General features: G+C 44.8%; 1 protein-coding gene and 1 long non-coding RNA gene across 9 annotated transcripts in view; one reads left to right on the top strand and one right to left on the bottom strand.

Moving 5' to 3' along the window:
* The window catches only part of fam13a (family with sequence similarity 13 member A), a 252,954-nt gene that overhangs the window by 83,780 nt on the left and 145,520 nt on the right, over nt 1-23,654 (top strand). For all 6 annotated transcript variants that reach the window (XM_072256425.1, XM_072256424.1, XM_072256427.1 and 3 more), the window contains one exon: nt 19,469-19,567. In XM_072256425.1, the coding sequence (XP_072112526.1) occupies nt 19,469-19,567 (99 nt within the window). The remainder of the gene's footprint in view (nt 1-19,468; nt 19,568-23,654) is intronic.
* Nucleotides 1-23,654, bottom strand: part of LOC140196733 (uncharacterized) — a 154,414-nt gene that overhangs the window by 12,411 nt on the left and 118,349 nt on the right. For all 3 annotated transcript variants that reach the window (XR_011885800.1, XR_011885799.1, XR_011885801.1), the window contains exon 4: nt 12,971-13,101. This is a non-coding gene — a long non-coding RNA (uncharacterized lncRNA). The remainder of the gene's footprint in view (nt 1-12,970; nt 13,102-23,654) is intronic.

The following is a 23,654-nucleotide window of genomic DNA, read 5'->3' as shown; positions in this document are numbered from 1 at the left end:
AGTAGAAAGCCTACAGACAGGACTTAGACAGATTAGGAGAATGGGTAAAGAAATAGCAGATGGAATACAGTGTTGGGAAGTATATGGTCATGCGCTTTGGTAGAAGAAATGAAAGGATGGACTATTTTCTAAATGGAGAGAAAATACAAAAAAAATGAGATGTGAGGGGACTTACGAGTCTTGTGCAGGATTCCCTAAAGGTTAATTTGCGGGTTGAGTCTGTGGTGAGGAAGGCAATTGCAAGGTTAGCATTCATTTCAAGAGGAGTAGAATATAAAAGCAACGATGTAACATTCAAACTTCATAAAGCACTGGTGAGGCCTCACTTGTAATATTGTGAGCAGGTTTGGGCTCATTATCTTACAAAAGGATGTGCTGAAACTGGACAGGGTTCACAGGAGGTTCATGAAAATGATTCCAGGATTGAGTAACTTGTCATATGAAGAAAGTCTGATGGCTCTGGTTCTGTATTCACTAGAATTCAGAAGAATGAGAGGTGACCTCATTGAAACCTATCGAATGGTGAAAGGCCTTAATAGATTGGATGTGGAGAGGATGTTTCCTGTGGTGGGAGAGTCTTAAGACCAGAGGACACAGCCTTAGAGGAGAGGGGTGTCCTTTTAGAACAGAGATGACAAGGAATTTCTTTAGCCAGAGGGTGGTGAATCTGTGGAAGTCTTTGCCACAGGCAACTGTGTGGCCAAGTCTTTATATATATTTAAGGCAGAGTTTGGTAGATTCTTGATTGGTTAGGGCATGAAGGAATACGGGCAGAAGGCAGAAGATAGAGGCTGATCTCACACTAAACCTGTGGCATCTAGTTTTGGACTACCCTACCACAGAACCATAGAACATTACAGCACAGAAACAGGCCTTTTGGCCCTTCTTGGCTGTGCCAAACCAGTTTTCTGCCTAGTCCCACTGACCTGCACACGGACCATATCCCTCCATACACCTCTCGTCCATGTACCTGTCCAAGTTTTTCTTAAATGTTAAAAGTGAGCCCGCATTTACCACATTATCTGGCAGCTCATTCCACACTCCCACCACTCTCTGTGTGAAGAAGCCCCCCCCAATGTTCCCTTTAAACTATTCCCCCTTCACCCTTAACCCATGTTCTGTTTTTTCTCTCCCCTAGCCTCAGTGGAAAAAGCCTGCTTGCATTCACTCTATCTATACCCATCATAATTTTATATACCTCTTTCAAATCTCCTCTCATGCTTTTACGCTCCAGGGAATAAAGTCCTAACCTATTCAACCTTCCTCTGAAACTCAGTTTTTCAAGTCCCGGCAACATCCTTGTAAACCTTCTCTGCACTCTTTCAACCTTATTAATATCCTTCCTGTAATTTGGTGACCAAAACTGTACACAATACTCCAAATTTGGCCTCACCAATGCCTTGTACAACCTCACCATAACATTCCAACTCTTATACTCAGTACTTTGACTTATAAAGGCCAATGTACCAAAAGCTCTCTTTACGACCCTATCTACCCGTGACACCACTTTTAGGGAATTTTGTATCTGTATTCCCAGATCTCTCTGTTCCACCGCACTTCTCAGTGCCCTACCATTTACCTTGTATGTTCTACCTTGGTTTGTCCTTCCAAAGTGCAATACCTCACACTTGTCTGTATTAAACTCCATCTGCTATTTTTCAGCCCATTTTTCCAGCTGGTCCAAATCCCTCTGCAAGCTTTGAAAACCTTCCTCACTGTCCACTACACCTCCAATCTTTGTATCATCATCAAATTTGCTGATCCAATTTACCACATTATCATTCAGATCATTGATATAGTTGACAAATAACAATGAACCCAGCACTGATCCCTGTGGCAGACCACTAGTCACAGGCCTCCACTCGGAGAAGCAATTCTCTACTACCACTCTCTGGGTTCTTCCATTGAGCCAATGTCTAATCCAATTTACTACCTCTCCATGTATACCTAGCGACTGAATCTTCCTAACTAACCTCCCATGCGGGACCTTGTCAAAGACCTTACTGAAGTCCATGAAGACAACATCTATGCCTTCCCTTCATCCACTTTCCAGGTAACCTCCTCGAAAAACTCAATAGATTGGTTAAACATGCCCTACCACACACAAAACCATGTTGATTCTCCCTAATAAGTCCTGTCTATTCAAATACTTGTAGATCCTATCTTTCAGTACTCCTTCCAATAATTTACCTACTACTGGCGTCAAACTTACCGGCCTATAATTTCCGGGATTACTTTTAGAGCCTTTTTTAAATAACGGAACAACATGAGCTATCCTCCAATCCTCCGGCACCTCACCCGTAGATACCGACATTTTAAATATATCTGCCAGGGCCCCTGCAATTTCAGCACTAGTCTCCTTCAGGTGAGGGAATACCCTGTCAGGTCCTGGGGATTTATCTACTCTGATTTGCCTCAAGATAGCAAGCACATCCTCCTCCACAATCTGTATAGGTTCCATGACCTCACTACTTGTTTACCTTATTTCCATTGACTCCATGCCAGTTTCCTTAGTAAATACAGACGCAAAAAAAAACATTTAAGATCTCTTCCATTTTTTTTGGTTCCATTCATAGCTGACCACTCTGATCTTCAAGAGGACCAATTTTATCCCTTACTATCCTTTTGCTCTTAATAAACCTGCAGAAGCTCTTTGGATTATCCTCCACCTTGACTGCCAAAGCAACCTCATATCTTCTTTTAGCCCCCCTGACTTCTTTCTTAAGTATTTTTTTGCACTTTTTATGCTCCTCAAGCACCTTATTTGCTACCTGTTTCCTATTCATGTCATACATCTCTCTCTTCTTCTTTATCAGAGTTCCAATATCCCTTGAGAACCAAGGTTCCTTATTCCTATTCACTTTGCCTTTAATCCTGACAGGAACATACAAACTCTGCACTCTCAAAATTTCTCCTTTGAAGGACTCCCACTTACCAATCACATCCTTGCCAGAGAACAACCTATCCCAATCCACGCTTTTTAGATATTTTCTCATTTCTTCAAATTTGGCCTTTTTCCAGTTTAGAATCCCAACCCGAGGACCAGATCTATCTTTATCCATGATCAAGTTGAAACTAATGGTGTTATGATCACTGGGACTAAAGCGTCCCCTACACACACTTCCGTCACCTGTCCTAACTCGTTTCCTAATAGGAGATCTAATATTGCATCCTCTCTAGTTGGTACCTCTATATATTGATATAGAAAACTTTCCTGAACACATTTTAGAAACTCTAACCTGTCTAGACCTTTAACAGAATGGGAATCCCAACCATATGTGGAAAATTAAAATCCTCTACTATCATAACTTTATGTTTCCTGAAGTTGTCTGCTACCTCTGTGCAGATTTGCTCCTCCAATTCTCGCTGACTATTGGGTGGTCTATCATACAACCCCATTAATGTGGTCATACCTTTCCTGTTTCTCAGCTCCACCCATATGGCCTCGGTAGACAAGCCCTCTAATCTGTCCTGCCTGAGCACTATGGTAACATTTTCCCTGACTAGCGATGTCACCCCCCCCCCCCCCACCCTTCATTCCTCTGCCTCTATCACGTCTGAAACATTGGAACCCTGGAACATTAAGCTGCTAGTCCTGCCCCTCCTGCAGCCAAGTTTCACTAATGGCTATAATGCCGTAATTCCATGTGTCAATCCACGCCCTCAGCTCGTCTGCCTTCCCCACAACACTCCTTGCATTGAAATAGACACACCTCAGAAGATTATTACCACCACACACAACCCTTCTATTTGTGACTTTGCATGAACTTTTAACATCATTTATTTTCACCCCCGCTCCACTATCTGCTCTGGCACTCTGCTATCCATCCCTCTGCAAATCTAGTTTAAATCCTCCCCAAAAGCACTAACAAACCTCCCTGCAAGGATATTGGTCCCCTTGTAGTTCAGGTGTAACCCGTCTCTCTTGTATAGGTCTCACCTGCCCCAGAAGAGTTCCCAATGATCCTGAAATCTGAAACCCTGCCCCCTACACCAGTTCCCCAGCCACGTGTTCATCTGCCAGAGCATCCTATTCTTACCCTCACTGGCACGTGGCATAGGTAGCCATCCTGAGATTACCACCTTTGAGGTCCTGCTTTTTAACTTCCTACCAAGCTCTCTATACTCACTCTTCAGGACCTCCTCACTCTTTCTTCCTACGTCATTGGTACCGATGTGTACCATGACATCTGACTGATCACCCTCCCACTTCAGAATGCTGTGCACGTGATCAGAGACATCCCTGACCCTGGCACCCTGGGGAAAAGACTGGCCATTCACCTTATCAATGTCCCTCATGGTTGTATAAGCCTCTATAGTATCAACCTTCTACCTCCCTCACTTCAGTCCCAGTAACATTCTCACTGGAGCATAGGGGACTGGGATGACCTTGCAGAGGCTTCTTAAATTATAAGGGTGTAAAAAGAGTACATTGTTAGATTCTTTTTTTCCCAGCACAGAGTAGTCTAGAACAGGAGGGCAGGTTTAAGGTGAGTGGGGAGGAATATAAAGACTTGAGGGATAAGTTTTTCACACAGAGAGTGGTGTCATCTGCCACTACCAACTCCTCTGGAACGAGAGGAAGTGATAAAGGCAGATATAAGGTATTTAGATAGGTATTTCCGTAGAAAAGGTGTAGGGGGATATGGACATTGGTCCTGATCTGGCTTGAGACCAGTCTTGTTTTTGTGATTATGACCATATTAAGAAAGATCTTACTCATTTACAAATTTCTAAATATATATCTCACTGCCTTTAAGAAGAACTGAGACAAGGACTGAATCAGCAAGACATGAAATGTTAAAGATCTTATGTGGGTAAAAGGGCTTAATGTTGCTAAGTGCAATAAGTGACATGCTGAGATGCATATCACCTGCTCCTGTGCTGTACAATTCTCTGACTCCACGTGATGTATCGTTGAGACTAATACTATCCCTGATTGTTCAAACTCTTCAGCCCAAAGAGCTGGATATGGCCGATCAAGGCTGAGATCAAAGGTTTTTGGGCAGTGATGCAGTCACAAGAGAAGAGCATGCCCAGGTGGATTGGAGGGGGATACTGGCAATGATGTTGGCAGAACAGAGATAGCTGAAGTTTCTGGGAATAGTTCTCAAGGTGCAGGATAGATATGTCCCACAGAAGAAGTTGTTCTCAAATAGCAGTGGTAGGCAACCATGGCTGACAAAGGAAGTTAAGGACTGCATAGAAGCCAAGAAGAGAGCCTATAAGGTAGCAAAGGTGAGTGGGCAGTTGGATGATTAGGAAGCTTTTAAAATCCAACAAAAGGTAATTAAAAAACCTATAAGAAGGGAAAAGATGAAATGTGAGGGCAAACTAGTCAGCATAAAGCAGGATACTAAATTTTTTTCACTTATATAAAGAATAAAGGGAGGTGAGAGTTGAATTAGACAATGGAATTGATGGCTTTGTGGAAAGGTTTGTGGGTAGGTAGTGCTGAGGAAGCAATGCAATTGCAGCAGGACTTAGACAAATTGGAAGAATGAGCAAATAAGTGGAGATTGTATACAGTGTTGGGAAATGTATGATAATGCATTTTGGTAAAAGGAAAAGTAGTGCGGACTATTATCTAAATGGTGAGAAAATACAAACATCAGAGGTGCATTGGGACTTAGGAGTCCTTGTGCAAGACTCCCAGAAGGATAATATGCAGGTTGAGTCTGTGGTAAAGAAGGCAAGTGTAATGTTGCCATTTATTTCAAGGGGAATAGAATATAAAAGCAAGGAGATTATGCTGAGCCTTTATAAGACACTAGTCAGGCTGCACTTGGAGAATTGTCAGCAGTTTTTGGCCCCATATCTCAAAAAGGATGCATTTTTGGAGAGAGTCCTGAGGACTCCGGATGATTCCAGGAATGAAAGGGATTAACATATGAGGAATGCTCGGCAGCTTTGGGCCTGTACTCACTGGAATTTAGAAGAATGCAGGGATATCTGATTGAAACCTACTGAAGGTTGAAAGGACTAGATAGGGTGGTTATGGAGAGGATGTTTCCTATGGTGGGGGTATCCAGAACTAGACGGCACAGCCTCAAAATTGAAGGGTGACCTTTTAGAATAGAGGTAAGGAAGAATTTTTTTAGCCAGAGAGTAGTAAATCTGTGGAATGGTCTGCCACAGACTGCTGTGGAGGCCAAGTCTGTGGGTATATTTAAAGGCAGTAGTTGATAGTTTCCTGATCGGTCAGGGCATCAAAGGATATGGTGAGAAGACAAGTGTATGGGTTCAGTGGGATCCAGGATCGGCCGTGATGGAATGGCGGAGCAGACATGATGGGCTGAATGGCCTAATTCTGCTCCTACGTCTTATGGTCTTATGATCCAACCACGTAGACATCATGGACCAGAAAGTGCACCAACACATCTACTTCCTCTGGAGGCTAAAGAAATTCGTCATGTCCCCATCAACCCTTACCAATTTTTAGCAATGCATTATAGAATGTACCTTATCTGGATGCAGGCAACTTGTATAGAAACTGATTTGTACATGACCACAAAGATCGGGGCACAGCTCAGCAAAGCACAGAGACCAGCCTCCCCTCCATGGACTTGGTCTACACTTGTTGCTGCCTCAGTAAGGCAGCAGGCGTAATCAAAGACCCCCATGCAACACAGACATCCTCTCCTCTCGCCTCTTCCATCAGAAGATACAAAAATGTGAAAGCGTATACCAGTCGGCTCATGGACCACTTCTACCTTGCCTTTGTAACACTAAGTGGTTCCCTTATATGATAAGATGGACTCTTGACCTCACAATCTAGCTTGTTATGATCTTGCATCCTACTGTTTACCTGCACTTACTCTGTAGCTGTTGCACTTTATTCTGAATTCTGTTATTGTTTCACCTTATTCTAACTCAATGCACTGTGTAATGATTTGATCTGTATGAACAGTATGCAAGACAAGCCTTTCACTGCATCTTGCTGCATGGGATAATACTAAACCAATTCTAATTACAATTACAATCGTATCCCCACAGTGGGAGGAAGTGTAGCCTTGGTAGCTGCAGAGGTCAGTGGTTTTATAGTGAATGTCACTGGATAGTTTGTCAAAGAGCAGAGTGCTACACCAGCCCATTCACCTCCTCCCCCAACTCCGTTCAGGGCCTCAAACAGTCCTTCCAGGTGAGGCAACACTTCACCTGAAAAGCTGCTGTAGTCGTCTTCTCTACCTTAGTGAGACCCATTGTAAATTAGGGGACAACTTTGAGCACCACTGCTCCATCCACCAAAAGCGAAATTTCCTGGTGGCCAAACATTTTAATTCCCATTCCAACATATTGGTCCATGACCACCTCTTGTGCCACGATGAGGCCACACTCAGGGTGGAGGAGCATCACCTTGTATTCCATCTGAGGAGCTTCCAACCTGATGGAATAAAGAATGTTTTCTTCTTCCGGTAAAAAAAAATTCCTCCCTCTCCCCTCTTCTTCTATTCATCTCTCTGGTCTCTTAACTCTTCTCACTGCCTCTCCCATCCCCCTAGGTTCCCTTTCTCCTCTGGTCCACTTTCCTATTATATTCCTTCCTCTCCAGCACGTTACCTGTCCTACCTAGCTGGCTTCACCTATCACCTTCTAGGCATCCTTCCCCCGACACTTTATATTCTGTCGCCTTTCCCCTTCCTTCTCAGTCCTGAAGAAGGGTCTCAGCCTGAAACATCGACTGTTTATTACTTTGTATGGATGCTGTCTGACCTGCTGAATTCCTCCAACACTTTGTGTGTGTGTGTGTGTTGTTTCAGACTTCCAACATTTGCAGTATGTCTTGTGTTTATAACAGTCATTATCATTTTGTTTTGTTGGGAGCAAGTTGATTACTACACTTTCTACATTCTGATTATGACATCACTTTCAGAAATACTTCTGGGATGTCCTGAGGACATGAAGCTATGTGTCATTTTGTCTTTACCAGATGAGTGTTCAGAACCCTTTGTGACATTTTGGAGTATTCACATGTATCTTGATGAATACAGATGAACAACATTAAGCATGATCTGAGTTCCTATAAGTCTAGTGGAAACTTCCCTTTTCTTAAATCTCCGCAAAACCTTGCATAATATTTATAGCCTCTATTAAATTTTACATGCCTCTCTAATTTCTCCACAAAACATTACCATTAAATCGTCTACATTTTTTCTGATACACGTGATCAGAAATGTCATGACAATTGAAATTATGGCACAGTGTTCAGAGTTGCTACCTTACAATTCCAGGGACTTGGGTTCAAGCCTGACCTCAGGTAGTGCTTACGCAGAGTTTGCATGTTCTCCCTCTGACCGCATGGATTTGTTCCTGGTGCTCCTACCACATCTCAAAGATATGCTGGTTGGTAAGTTAATTGGCCACTTTAAATTAGTCATAGTGTGTAGGTGAGTTGTCTGACCAATATGAGAAACAATGGGTTACTGAGGATGGATCTGAGTCAGCCTTTCAGTCCCATTATATCCATGCTCACTGTCAAGTACCCATTTATACCAGTTGCACCATAATTCAAATGCTTTGCTGGATACTTCATAAACATTGCAAGAGTCTCTGCCTACACCAGCATATTAGACGATGCGTTCTAGATTTCTACCATTCTCTGGGAGATAAAAAATGATCAATCTTTTACTCCTTATCATAACATTTGCACTCTAATTTTAGACACCAGTGCCATGAAGAGCCAATGTATATTTGAACCAGCATCCCCTCTAACGACAGCGACTCGAACCAGTGTCCCCTCTAACGTCAGCGACTCAAATCAGTGTTCGCTTTGATGACAGCGACTCGAACCAGTGTCCCCTCCAACGACAGTGATTCGAACCAGTATCCCCTCCAACGACAGTGATTCGAACCAGTGTCCCCTCCAACGACAGCGACTCGAACCAGTGTCCCCTCCAACATCAGTGACTCGAACCAGTGTCCCCTCCAACATCAGTGACTCGAACCAGTGTCCCCTCCAATGACAGCGACTTGAACCAGTGTCCCCTCTGACAGTGATTCGAACCAGTGTCCCCTCCAACGACAGTGATTCGAACCAGTATCCCCTCCAACGACAGTGACTTGAACCAGTGTCCCCTCCAACGACAACGACTGGAACCAGTGTCCCCTCCAACGACAACGACTCGAACCAGTGTCCCCTCCAACGACAGTGACTCGAACCAGTGTTCCCTCTAACGACAACAACTCAAACCAGTGTCCCCTCCAACGACAACGACTCGAACCAGTATCCCCTCCAACGACAACAACTTGAACCAGTGTCCCCTCCAATGACAGTGACTCGAACCAGTGTCCCCTCTAACGACAACAACTCAAACCAGTGTCCCCTCCAACGACAATGACTGGAACCAGTGTCCTCTCCAACGACAACGACTGGAACCAGTGTCCCCTCTAACAACAGTAACTGGAACCAGTGTCCCCTCCAACGACAGTGACTGGAACCAGTGTCCCCTCCAACGACAGTGACTGGAACCAGTATCCCCTCCAACGACAACGAGTCGAACCAGTGTCCCCTCCAACGACAACGACTCGAACCAGTGTCCCCTCCAACAAAAGTGACTCGAACCAGTGTCCCCTCCAACAAAAGTTATTCGAACCAGTGTCCCTTCCAATGACAGCAACTCGAACCAGTGTCCCCTCCAGAACCAGTGTCCCCTCCAACGACAGCGATTCGAACCAGTGTCCCCTCCAAAGACAGTGACTCGAACCAGTGTCCCCTCCAACAGTGAGTCGAACCAGTGTCCCCTCCAACGACAGCGACTCGAACCAGTGTCCCCTCTAACGACAACGACTTGAACCAGTGTCCCCTCTAACGACAACAACTTGAACCAGTGTCCCCTCCAACGACAACGACTCGAACCAGTGTCCCCTCCAATGACAACGACTCGAACCAGTATCCCCTCCAACGACAACAACTCGAACCAGTATCCCCTCCAACGACAGTGACTCGAACCAGTGTCCCCTCTAACGACAACAACTCAAACCAGTGTCCCCTCCAACGACAACGACTGGAACCAGTGTACCCTCTAACAACAGTGACTGGAACCAGTGTCCCCTCCAACGACAACGACTCGAACCAGTGTCCCCTCCAACGATAACGACTCGCACCAGTGTCCCCTCCAACAAAAGTGACTCGAACCAGTGTCCCCTCCAACAAAAGTGATTCGAACCAATGTCCCTTCCAATGACAGCAACTCGAACCAGTGTCCCCTCCAGAACCAGTGTCCCCTCCAACGACAGCGACTCGAACCAGTGTCCCCTCCAACAGTGAGTCGAACCAGTGTCCCCTCCAATGACAGTGATTCGAACCAGTGTCCCCTCTAACGACAACAACTCGAACCAGTGTCCCCTCCAACGACAGTGATTCGAACCAGTGTCCCCTCTAACGACAACAACTTGAACCAGTGTCCCCTCCAACGACAGCGACTCGAACCAGTGTCCCCTCCAACGACAGCGACTTGAACCAGTGTCCCCTCTAACGACAACAACTTGAACCAGTGTCCCCTCCAACGACAGCGACTCGAACCAGTATCCCCTCCAACGACAATGACTGGAACCAGTGTCCCCTCCAATGACAGCGACTCGAACCAGCGTCCCCTCTAACGACAACAACTCGAACCAGTGTCCCCTCCAACGACAATGACTGGAACCAGTGTCCCGTCTAACGACAGTGACTGGAACCAGTGTCCCCTCTAACGACAGTGACTGGAACCAGTGTCCCCTCTAACGACAACAACTCGAACCAGTGTCTCCTCCAACGACAACGACTCGAACCAGTGTCCCCTCCAATGACAACGACTCGAACCAGTGTCCCCTCTAATGACAACGACTTGAACCAGTATCCCCTCCAATGACAACGACTCGAACCAGTGTCCCCTCCGACAGTGATTCGAACCAGTGTCCCCTCTAACGACAACAACTCAAACCAGTGTCCCCCTCCAACGACAACAACTCAAACCAGTGTCCCCTCCAACGACAGCGACTCGAACCAGTGTCCCCTCCAACAGTGAGTCGAACCAGTGTCCCCTCCAACAGTGAGTCGAACCAGTGTCCCCTCTAACGACAACAACTTGAACCAGTGTCCCCTCCAACGACAGCGACTCGAACCAGTGTCCCCTCCAACGACAGCGACTTGAACCAGTGTCCCCTCTAACGACAACAACTTGAACCAGTGTCCCCTCTAACGACAGCAACTTGAACCAGTGTCCCCTCTAACGACAGCGACTCGAACCAGTGTCCCTTCCGACAGTGATTCGAACCAGTGTCCCCTCCAACGACAGTGACTGGAACCAGTGTCCCCTCTAATGTGAGCGACTCAAACCAGTGTCCCCTCCAATGGGAGCGACTCGAACCAGTGTCCCCTCTAACGACTGTGACTCGAACCAGTGTCCCCTCCAACGACAGTGACTCGACCCAGTGTCCCCTCTAACGACAGCGACTCGAACCAGTGTCCCCGCCAACGACAGCGACTGGAACCAGTGTCCCCTCCAACGACAACGACTCGAACCAGTGTCCCCTCTAACGACAGTGACTGGAACCAGTGTCCCTTCCAACGACAACGACTCGAACCAGTGTCCCCTCCGACAGTGATTCGAACCAGTGTCCCCTCTAATGACAGTGACTGGAACCAGTGTCCCCTCCAACGGGAGCGACTCGAACCAGTATCCCCTCCAACGACAGCGACTCGAACCAGTGTCCCCTCTAATGACAGTGACTGGAACCAGTGTCCCCTCTAATGACAGTGACTGGAACCAGTGTCCCCTCCAACGACAACAACTTGAATCAGTGTCCCCTCCAACGACAACAACTTGAATCAGTGTCCCCTCCAGTGACAGCGACTCGAACCAGTGACCCTCCAACAACAGTGACTGGAACCAGTGTCCCCTCTAACGACAGCGACTCGAAGCAGTGTCCCCTCTAACGACAGCGACTCGAAGCAGTGTCCCCGCCAACGACAGCGACTCGAACCAGTGTCCCCTCCAATGACAACGACTCGAACCAGTGTCCCCTCTAATGACAACGACTCGAACCAGTGTCCCCTCTAATGACAACGACTCGAACCAGTGACCCTCCAACAACAGTGACTCGAACCAGTGTCCCCTCTAACGACAGCGACTCGAACCAGTCCCCTCTAACGACAGTGACCTGAACCAGTGACCCTCCAATGACAATGACTCGAACCAGTGTCCCCTCTAACGACAGCGACTTGAACCAGCAGCCCCTCCCAACGACAGCAACTCAAACCAGCAGCCCCTCCCAAGACAGCAACTCAAATCAGCAGGCCCTCCATGAGAAATTTCCATGACTAATCATGAAAATGCTCCCTTACCACCATTCAGGGCCCCAAACAGTCCTTCCAGGTGAGGCAACACTTCACCTGTGAGTCGACTGGGGTGATATACTGTGTCCGGTGCTCCCGATGTGGCCTTTTATATATTGGCGAGACCCGACGCAGACTGGGAGACCGCTTTGCTGAACATCTACGCTCTGTCCGCCAGAGAAAGCAGGATCTCCCAGTGGCCACACATTTTAATTCCACATCCCATTCCCATTCTGACATGTCTATCCAAGGCCTCCTCTACTGTAAAGATGAAGCCACACTCAGGTTGGAGGAACAACACCTTATATTCCATCTGGGTAGCCTCCAACCTGATGGCATGAACATCGACTTCTCTAACTTCCGCTAAGGCCCCACCTCCCCCTCGTACCCCATCTGTTACTTATTTTTATGCACACATTCTTTCTCTCACTCTCCTATTTCTCCCTCTGTCCCTCTGAATATACCTCTTGCCCATCCTCTGGGTCCCCCCCCCCCACTCCTTGTCTTTCTCCCCGGACCTCCTGTCCCATGATCCTCTCGTATCCCCTTTTGCCAATCACCTGTCCAGCTCTTGGCTCCATCCCTCCCCCTCCTGTCTTCTCCTATCATTTTGGATCTCCCCCTCCCCCTCCAACTTTCAAATCCCTTACTCACTCTTCCTTCAGTTAATCCTGACGAAGGGTCTCGGCCTGAAACGTCGACTGCACCTCATCCTACAGATGCTGCCTGGCCTGCTGCGTTCACCAGCAACTTTGATGTGTGTTGGATGGATTATCCTGTTTACCCTTGGAAAAGAAAATACCAAAAAAATTTTACAACAAGAAACGACACTCCCCTTGACATATTCTCCCTAACTTAAATTGAATGTTTCCCGGTTATGGCAGACTCGATCCAAAGGAAACCCAGAAAAGACCCCACACTGTGTCAGGTCTACTTGGTCACCCAATATGGCTGGAATATGCAACAGAAATTCCAGTTCCCCATTTTTACCAGTGTCGAGACAAACTTGTCCTTGACAGAATTTCCCATATGTGGCGATTGAGATTTGTTGTACCATCCAAACTGAGAGCTACATGCCAGTCATCTGGGTGTGGTTAGAATGAAAACGTTGGCTCGAAGCTTTGTCTGTAGCCTGGGTAGATGAATCATTCACCCGTTGGGGATGCCACCACATCCAGAAGATGCCAAGCGCAACGTGTCTCCACTCCTGGGATGGCCTGCATTGCCTTGGCAGATTATTCATATGGACTTTGCCAGGTTATTCACGGGCACATCTGATAGTAGTGGATGCAGCGACAAAGTGGCCAGTATTGTTCCCAATAGCCTCCACTACAGCCTTGCACACTTTTGATTTGTTGAGAGGCCTCTTCTCAAGGACTAGTGTTCTGGAAGACGTAGTCTGTGACAATGGACCACTGTTTTGTGGCAGAAAAGTTTCAGTCATTCCTAAAACTGAATGGATTAAGACACATGATATCTGCACTGTACCGCCCAGTTACAAATGGCTTGGCAGGATTGGTTTGTCCAGACTAAAGAACGCACCATGAACAATGTCAGCAGAACAGACTACACTGACACTGAATCAGAAGCCTGCCAGTTCTCTTCTTGCATAACACAGTGCAGCATACTGCACAACCAATAACTCACCAGCAATGCTGTTCCTGGGTTGTCCCTTGCATTCACGCTTGGATCTCCTCAAACCCAATCTCAGAAGGATTAGATTAGATTATGAGGGCACAGTCCTCTTTTATTGTCATTTAGTAATGTATGCATTAAGAAATGATACAATTTGTTCCTCCAGAATGATATCACAGAAACACAAGACAAACCAAGACTAAAAAAACTGACAAAAACCACATAATTATAACATATAGTTACAACAGTGCAAGCAATACCGTAATTTGATAGAAGAACAGACCATGGGCACGGTAAAAAAAAGTCTCAAAGTCTCTCGAAAGTCCCATCATCTCATGCAGACGGTTGAAGGAAGAAAACTCTTCCTGACATGAGCTTCCAGCGCCTCAAACTTGCCGATGCAGCATCCTGGAAACACCCGACCACAGTCCAACTGCGAGTCCGTCTGAAAACTTCGAGCCTCCGACCAGCTCTCCGACACCGAGCACCATCTCTGCTGAGTGCTTCGACCTCGGCCCCGGCAACAGGCAATAGGCAAAGCCGAGGATTTGGAGCCTTCCCCTCCGGAGATTCTCGATTGCACAGTAGCAGCGGCAGCGAAGCAGGCATTTCAGAAGTTTCTCCAGATGTTCCTCCATGCTTCTCACGGCTGTCTCCATCAAATCAGGATTGTGCACAGCATCCTACTTCACAAATACGATATCAATTCGGAGTGGCCGCGCACGTTGTGTCGCATCGCCATCTTCTCCTCCCCTCCGTCCAGGAGTATGCAGGACGGACAGCTGAGAGAGATTGAAGGCTCCTCAGCAAGGTAGTTCGATGCTTCACTCCTGGACAGGCAGCCCTGGCAAGGGACGACAGATGTAATCGAAACTGAGTACTCAGAAACACTTAGTTCAGAACTGGATCAATTTCCTTCACAGTGGAGATTGCCTGATATCACCTGGTGGTGACGCATCGATCAGTTGAGAAGAGCAGATTCAATTGATGGAGAAGAAAGGTGGATACTGCTGTCAGAACCACTTCCTGCAGTTCCAGAGTCAACTCCTACAACCACCATGGAGGAGGCCCTAGAACCTGAGATTTCTTCACACCCACAAGTCTCACCTGCAAACAGAGTAATTCCCCTTGTCAAGAAAGATGTTATCCCACAAGAGTAAGAAAGCCTCCACAATGATTGAATCTTTAGGCCTGGATGGAACAATTTAAAATTTACTAAGCTGTGGAAGCTGTTTGAATATCATAGTTTTATTAAATAGCATATATATCTGAGCTGCATTCTTTATTGAGTTGGAGTTTATAGCTAAGCAGGGAGAAGTGTTGGGTATTTAATGTTTCATTAATATTTGAGTAATCGTGTAGATATATAGACTAAGCATTCTTTGTTTATATAATTCATTATAGTTATATATAAAAATATGTAAATTGCACACATCATCATGCTACCACGTAATATGTGCGCACTTCATTTAGTAAACACGAAGATAGCCTCACACTTTGGACTTCCGTGACTTCCTTTGAACTAGTTTAATGTTTTGAAGTTACAAAACATAACATTGTCAAATGACAGCCTGCTAATAATCGAACAACATTAACTTCATGGGCTTGCAGGAAGCATCTTTTATCATAAGGGGTCTTACTCTCCAATTATTTGGATTGTTTTCTGTGAGTGCTAAAAATGACCCAGGATTAATCCAAATCCAAAGCATGTGATACTAATATATTTAAAGTTATTCAGTACTTTCTGAACAGCTGCGACTGTTGCTGAAAAGGAAGACTGGAATCTGTAATGCATCACCATCTTCCTGCACTTAATCGGATGTGAATCAAGTGCAGTCTAAAGTTTAAAGTGGATTCAAGCTGAAAGCCTTGTCAGAGAAAACACTTCATGCCTCTTGATCACGGTGTGAGAATTCACAGAGGGAACAAGCACACACAAAGACACAACTAGTTGTTTGGCAGTGGCTGGTTGATAAAGGTAGATAAGATCATACAATGGGAAGTTTTAATGTAGAATTTTCCTTTGGTACAAATAATTAAAACTTGTATATCAATGGTGCCTTTCTAACCTTGGGATGTTTCATGGTGCCTTATTATTTATAAGGTGTAGTCACTGTTGTAACGAACACCTTATACCAACCTGATATTGCTGAAATGTGCTGCAGTGCTAAATTCCTCAGGCAGGTCATAGAGTTTGTTGTTGTTAGCTTGTTTAGGGTTATTCAAAGATATGGCAAAGAATGATTTTTATGTTTGGATTTGCCAGTCAGCATTTTGTGCTTCAGGTTTTATTACCAAAGTGCTATCATGACATCAATACCTGTTATCATGATGGACAATACCTGTCAGTCAGTATGATACTAGTAGATTAAGAATCCTGGCAAAGATGGTTAATCTTTATCACATTGTCTTCCATCCACCCCCACTTCCTGTGAAAAATGTTGTTTCTACAGTACTTTACTAACAAGGTCAAGCTCTGCCTTGTGGAAGACCAATATCTAGGAAACTCAAGCACTGTGAGGGGACAAGCCAGCAGGGTTTCCCTAACTTGATAACATGCTGTAGGACATCTGAGCAGAGCAGTATCATTACCTCACTGAGTGCCAGGATTAACAGTGAGTAACAGTGAGTTTTAGATTGTGGAAGTGAGGACATTAAATGATGGCACTGGTTGGTATCGGTATTAGTATTTTATTGTCATGTGCATCACAGTGAGAAGCTTTTACTCAATGGGTCTATTCAATTCATGTCATTCCTTTGTTCGTGCCTCTTTATTCTTGAGAATGCCAACAGTGCTCTTTTTGCCAGTAGCATTGGAACTGCCTGCCCTCCAGTGTCTACACAATTTCAGTCTAAAGGTGTTCTCCGGTGAATCTGACAATGTCCCATCCCAGCTTCGGCATAAAAATGACTAGCCAGCCTCAGCAAGCTGATAAAATTACACAGATCACTGAGCCCAGAAATAGACCCGATGACCCGTGCTGCTGTTTGTGTTCTTCATGAATCTCCTCTTGCTGAACTACTCACTTCAGTCTTACTGAGAACACTTTTGAAAGAATTGCCGCTATGTGCCTCAGCCTCTCTCTGCAGGTATGAGTTCCACATTCCAATTGAAATAAAGAAAACCCTGTTGGTCTAAAACTCTTCCCAAAAACTTGCATTTTCTCTCCATACCTGTGTAATTTTAAGAACCTGCTTGATCATGTCGAAGTCTTCTTATTGCAGATTAGTAAAGCTCACCTGAGTGAATCTGCAATTGAGTGCTGCTTTACATTTATTCAGTTGCTAGGTTTGCCCATTTGTTCATAAATTTAAAGGCACTGCTCTTTTTCTTCATACTGATGTCCACATTCCAGACTTCTTAGTTATTTGTGACCATTCCACAATGCAATCATATCATCAGTTAGCATGCTGAATGACTTTGTAACATTATAGTGATGTGTTTTTCCCCCATCTTGTCTTTGTCACATGCACCAGAGGGTACAGCTGGTTCTAGTCCTGTTTCAAGGCGGTAGGGGCATTTTTTTGGCATTTGGTTAGAGGTGGGGAGATTGCAACAATTTGCAAATAATGGAAATTTGGAGCTTTTTACTGCATCACCTCATCAACAGCTTACCCTTGAGTCCACTTGAAATGTAGAATGTTGAAGAATATGATGATGCCATTACCTTGTGGCCTGGTCCATAGATCTATTCAAGGCATGGGCAGCTGCCTGTCATCCCCAGGTACTCTTGAGAAACTGATGAGGTGGTCAATCCTCTTCATTTCAACATGGTTTGATTCGTTCCAGTGTTCCCATGAGGGTCAAAGATCGGGAGCTGCAAGATGCAATAACTCGGTCTGCAAGTCCATTGCTCCCTAAAGTGGCACTGCAAAGTCGTAAGACATACTTCCCTTCCTGGTTAGGATATCAAGTGCAAAAGTTGGGGAGTAATATTGCAGCTATATAGAGCTGTCTTTTTGTTCGGCCACATTTGGATTATTGTGTGCAGATCTGGTCAGCACACTAAGCAAAGGATGTAGAGGCTTGGTGTGGGTGTAGAAGAGGTTCTCCAGGATTGGAGTGTAGCTATAAAGACAAGTAAGGTTGTTTTCTTCATTGTGTCAAAGGCTGGGGGCGACCTGACAGAAATATATTGAGTTACGAGAGGCATAGAGAGAGTAGCAGGCCAGGCAGCATCTCTAGGAAGAGGTGCAGTCGACGTTTCAGGACTGACGAAGGGTCTCGGCCTGAAACATCGACTACACCTCTTCCTAGAGATGCTGCCTGGCCTGCTGCGTTCACCAGCAACTTTTATGTGTGTTGCTTGAATTTCCAGCATCTGCAGAATTCCTGTTGTTTGTTATAGAGAGAGTAGATTGTCTTTTGCTCAATGTGGGAATGTCATCTGCACAGGTCTAAGCTGTGTCTTCAAAGGAGATTTGAGAGACAAGTTTTTTACACAGAGAGCAGTAGATGCCAAGGGAGGTAGTGGAAGAAGATGTGCACCATACTCAGGCAATTGAAATCAGCTTAATTTGGCCTCATGATCTACACAGTTTTGGTAGGGCGAAGGGCATGTTCCAGTGCTGCATTGTTCTATGTTAAGGTGAAGGAATAATGTGACCTGGAGAAAAGGTAGAAAGTGGCAGTCTTCCCATCAGCCTGCTGGCTTTATGCATCTGGTGAAAGTTCTGGAGGAGTTGCTGAATTGTCACTGAACCCCAGGGTGCTTCGCTCCTATGATGATTGAGGCTCTGCTTTCACTATTGAGCTCATCATCAGGTACATAATTTAACATGTGGTATTCCCTTGTCGATTGTCACACATATATTCATTCATCTCTGGATGTTTTAACCTATTGCACGATGCTCATGAGTTAAATACAGTCTGACAAAAGCCACCGTAACAAAATCATAAAAAAAATTGCTGAAACAGGCCAATTGGCTTGTGGCCAATAACACTCAGATCGAAAAGCATTTCACTTTGGTTCCTGTGGCTATGTGTGTGTGGTAAACAGTTTAATGAGAAGCCAGCAATTCTGTGCATTAAAACCTTGTACTTTGATCTCCAATAAAATATGTATTATGTATTTGACTTTGGAGGAGGCTGTGACTTGTGGAGATTTATGGACAGGAGCTTCAGTTGATCTTCCTGTTACCTAGAGGCCAGGTAAAAATAAATTAGCAGATTATAAATGACTAATAGTTGTAATTTGAATGTTTTCCGCTTTACCAAGTCATCCTGACTCCCCAGCTTTTCTGTGCTATAAGTATATAGTCATGCATTCATTCCACGTTTATACTGTGAACACAAGTTTTATAATCCTTGTTGATTTGTTATTACCTGGTTTTGTTATTACCTGGTTTAGACTGCACTTATGTTTTTCATTTATCCCACCTGGATTTGAGAAAACTCCAAGCTCCATATAATTTATCTCATTACTCATTAATACCACTAGTGTACATTTGTTTCATCCTGTGGCTTTGGGATGCATTGAATTCATTCCATTTTCTCTTTGTTGAAACTTCCTGCAGGAAGCCAGCAGTGACGTGTCCTTCCCAACCAGTGTGTGTTCTGTGCCATCAGCTGCTTCAACCACTGAAGCAACAAGACCGTTGCCAAGGAAAAAAAAGGTTTGCCTCTAGTTATAATTGCTCACTGGTCCTATGGTTTTAATATCCCATCATACGTCCAAGTATTGATAATTACCTTTGTGTTGAATCAACATGTGAGCACCCAGAGGTCAACACATACAGTCACAGGGAGAACATAGAGGATCCTTGCAGTCAGAAGCAAAATTAAACTTGGGTTGCTGGTGCTGTAATAACTTTACGCTAACAGCTACGGTACTGTGCTTCCCTACATTGACTGATGTTCAAGAAATCAAGGGATGTGGGGGTAGTCAAAGAATTGCTCTTCATGTAGAAGATTAGCCATGACCTTAATGAATGGTACAGAAGGCTGAAAGGGCCAGGTACCCTACTCCCACTCCTATTTCATACAGTTACGTATTTGGTCTTGATGAAACTTCTTTTGCTCTGAAGGGATCTTGAAGGTTTCTAGAGTACAGCTAGTATGAGACATGTGCGTTATGAGACATGTGCCTTTTAGAGAATGAGACAGGACAGGTGACAGAAGTTTGATTGGGGGAACACTTCATATCTATTGATCTTAATGCCATTAGTTTCAAAATAAATATGGAAAAAGATAGGTCTGGTCTGCTTGTTGAGTTTCTAAATTATAGAAAGGCCAATTTTGATGGTATCAGAAAGGATCTGGCAAGTGTGGATTGGGACAGGCTATTTCTGGCAAAGGTCTACTACCTACAGGAAAGATGTAAAGGTTGAGAGTACAGAGAAAATTTACAAGGTTGTTGCTGGAATTGAAGGACCTGAGTTATAAGGAAATACTGAATAAGTTAGGACTTTATTCCATAGATGTAGAAGATTGAGAGGAGATTTGATACAGATTTGCAAAATAATGAAGGGTTTAGATGGAGTAAATGCAAGCGGGCTTTTTTCACCTAGGATAGGTGGAACTACAACTGGAGGTCACTGGGTTAAGGGTGAAAGATCAAAAGGTTAAGGGGAACATGAGGGGAAACTTCTTCACTCAGAGGGTCATGGAAGTGTGGAGCGAGCTGCCAACAGAAGGTGGTACGTGAGCTTGATTTCAACGTATCAGGAAAGTTCGGATCAGTACATGGATGGCTCTTGTCTGGGTGCAGGTCAGTGAGAATAGGCATTTTAGATGGTTTAGCACTGACTGGATGAAGTGAAGGGCTTGTTTCTGTGCTGTACTTTTCTATGACTCTACTATCCTGGAGACACCGAGGCGGCAGGTGCTGTCATCTGGAGCACAAACAAGCTGCTGGAACAACTCAATGGTCAGGTGGCAAGCATTCACATAGAACCGTAGAAACTACAGCACAGAAACAGGCCTTTTGGCCCTTCTTGGCTGTGCCGAACCATTTTCTGCCTAGTCCCACTGACCTGCACACGGACCATATCCCTCCATACACCTCCCATCCATGTATCTGTCCAATTTATTCTTAAATGTTAAAAAAGAACCCGCATTTACCACCTCGTCTGGCAGCTCATTCCATACTCCCACCACTCTCTGTGTGAAGAAGCCCCCACTAATGATCCCTTTAAACTTTTCCCCCCTCACCCTTAACCCATGTCCTCTGGTTTTTTTCTCCCCTTCCCTCAGTGGAAAAAGCCTGCTTGCATTCACTCTATCTATACCCATCATAATTTTATATACCTCTATCAAATCTCCCCTCATTCTTCTACGCTCCAGGGAATAAAGTCCTAACCTATTCAACCTTTCTCTGTAACTGAGTTTCTCAAGTCCCGGCAACATCCTTGTAAACCTTCTCTGCACTCTTTCAACCTTATTTATATCCTTCCTATAATTTGGTGACCAAAACTGAACACAATGCTCCAGATTCGGCCTCACCAATGCCTTATACAACCTCATCATAACATTCCAGCTCTTATACTCAATACTTCGATTAATAAAGGCCAATGTACCAAAAGCTCTCTTTACGACCCTATCTACCTGTGACGACACTTTTAGGGAATTTTGTATCTGTATTCCCAGATCCCTCTGTTCCACTGCACTCCTCAGTGCCTTACCATTAACCCTGTATGTTCTACGTTGATTTGTCCTTCCAACGTGCAATACCTCACACTTGTCTGTATTAAACTCCATCTGCCATTTTTCAGCCCATTTTTCCAGCTGGTCCAAGTCCCTCTGCAGGCTCTGAAAACCTTCCTCACTGTCTACTACACCTCCAATCTTTGTATCATCAGCAAACTTGCTGATCCAATTTACCACATTGTCATCCAGATCATTGATATAGATGACAAATAACAATGGACCCAGCACTGATCCCTGTGGCACACCACTAGTCACAGGCCTCCACTCAGAGAAGCAATTCTCTACTACCACTCTCTGGCTTCTTCCATTGAGCCAATGTCTAATCCAATTTACCACCTCTCCATATATACCTAGCGACTGAATTTTCCTAACTAACCTCCCATGCGGGACCTTGTCAAAGGCCTTACTGAAATCCATGTAGACAATATCCACTGCCTTTTCTTCATCCACTTTCCTGGTAACCTCCTCGAAAAACTCCAATAGATTGGTCAAACATGACCTACCACGCACAAAGCCATGTTGACTCTCCCTAATAAGCCCCTGTCTATCCAAATGCTTGTAGATTCTGTCTCTTAGTACTCCCTCCAATAACTTACCTACTACTGACGTTAAACTCACCGGCCTATAATTTCCCGGATTACTTTTCGATCCTTTTTTAAACAACGGAACAACATGAGCCACTCTCCAATCCTCCGGCACTTCACCCGTAGACAGCGACATTTTAAATATTTCTACCAGGGCCCCCGCAATTTCAACACTAGTCTCCTTCAAGGTCCGAGGGAACACTCTGTCAGGTACCGGGGATTTATCCACTTTAATTTTCCTCAAGACAGCAAGCACCTCCTCCTTTTCAATCTGTACAGTTTCCATGTTTGGGGTTATCTATTGGAATGGATAAACAGCAGCCCTATTACAAAGGCATCCACATCTCCAGTCATTTCAAAGTCACAAGTCAGCTGTTCAATTCAGTTCCTTGAAATGATGGAATAATTGAATTCTCTCCCACTCAATTACATTGAAGCTGACCACTCCTCTGCCTTAGTCCCACACCCTTGCCTTTAACTGTGAGCCCAGGGGACAAAGCTGATTGTTTCTGTCACCTGTGTGGGCAGTGACTCTTCATGCTTCAGTTGAACAATGAGCCTTTCAGTGCTCTGTAGCCACTACTCGTTATAAGACTTTCCTCAGATTCAAAACATGATGCAGGAGAAACAGCAGGAGGAAATGAGTTGCTGTGTGCAAGACTTTTCCACAATACAAGTTGATAATAGATGTGGTGATTGATCTTGGCTAGTCTGGGTCTGAATCATAATTAGCCAAGTAGCATGTCATTCTCTTACTAAGGACTTGTAGGATGAGAGTCTAGGATGAGACTGGGTCAAGTGTTTGGGCCTGGGAGTGTTATGATCAGGGTAATTGGTTTATTTTATCACTTTTTTGGCATGTTACCAACACAGATCATTTCAGTACATTGAGGTAGCACAAGAGAACAGCAATAGCAGTATGCAGAATAAAGTGTTGCAGTCAGAGAGAAATTATAGTATGGGCAGACAATAAGGTGCAAAGCTATGATGAGGTAGACTGAGGTTAAGAGTTCATCTTTATCATACGATAGGTCTGTCAGTAATCTTATAACGGTGGGATAGATGCTGTACTTCAGCATGGTGGTGCTATTTTCAAACTGTGGCATCTTCTGCCTGATAGAATGGCAGGAGGAAGAAGAATGAAGGACTAGGTTGGGAGAGATCTTCGATTATCTTGGCTGCTTTCCTGAAGTTACAGAAAGTGTAGACGAAGTCCATGGAGAGGAGGAGGATTTTCGCGATGGACTGGGCTATCCCAACAATTCTCTGCAATTTCTTACAGTCTTGGACAAAGCTTTTACTACGCTGATACATTTGGATAGGACACTATATGTTTCATCTGTAGAAATTGCTAAGGGTCACCTGGGACATGCCAATTTCCTTAGCCTTCTGAGGAGATGATTGGCTTACGGTTGATTCAGGTGAGTGTCCTCATCTTGGCAGAAGGTTTTGTGGACCAGTATGATGGTTA

This window comes from Mobula birostris, chromosome 4 (assembly GCF_030028105.1).
Source record: "Mobula birostris isolate sMobBir1 chromosome 4, sMobBir1.hap1, whole genome shotgun sequence".
Taxonomy (NCBI): domain Eukaryota; kingdom Metazoa; phylum Chordata; class Chondrichthyes; order Myliobatiformes; family Myliobatidae; genus Mobula; species Mobula birostris.
This window is presented reverse-complemented; position numbering and strand designations above follow the sequence as displayed.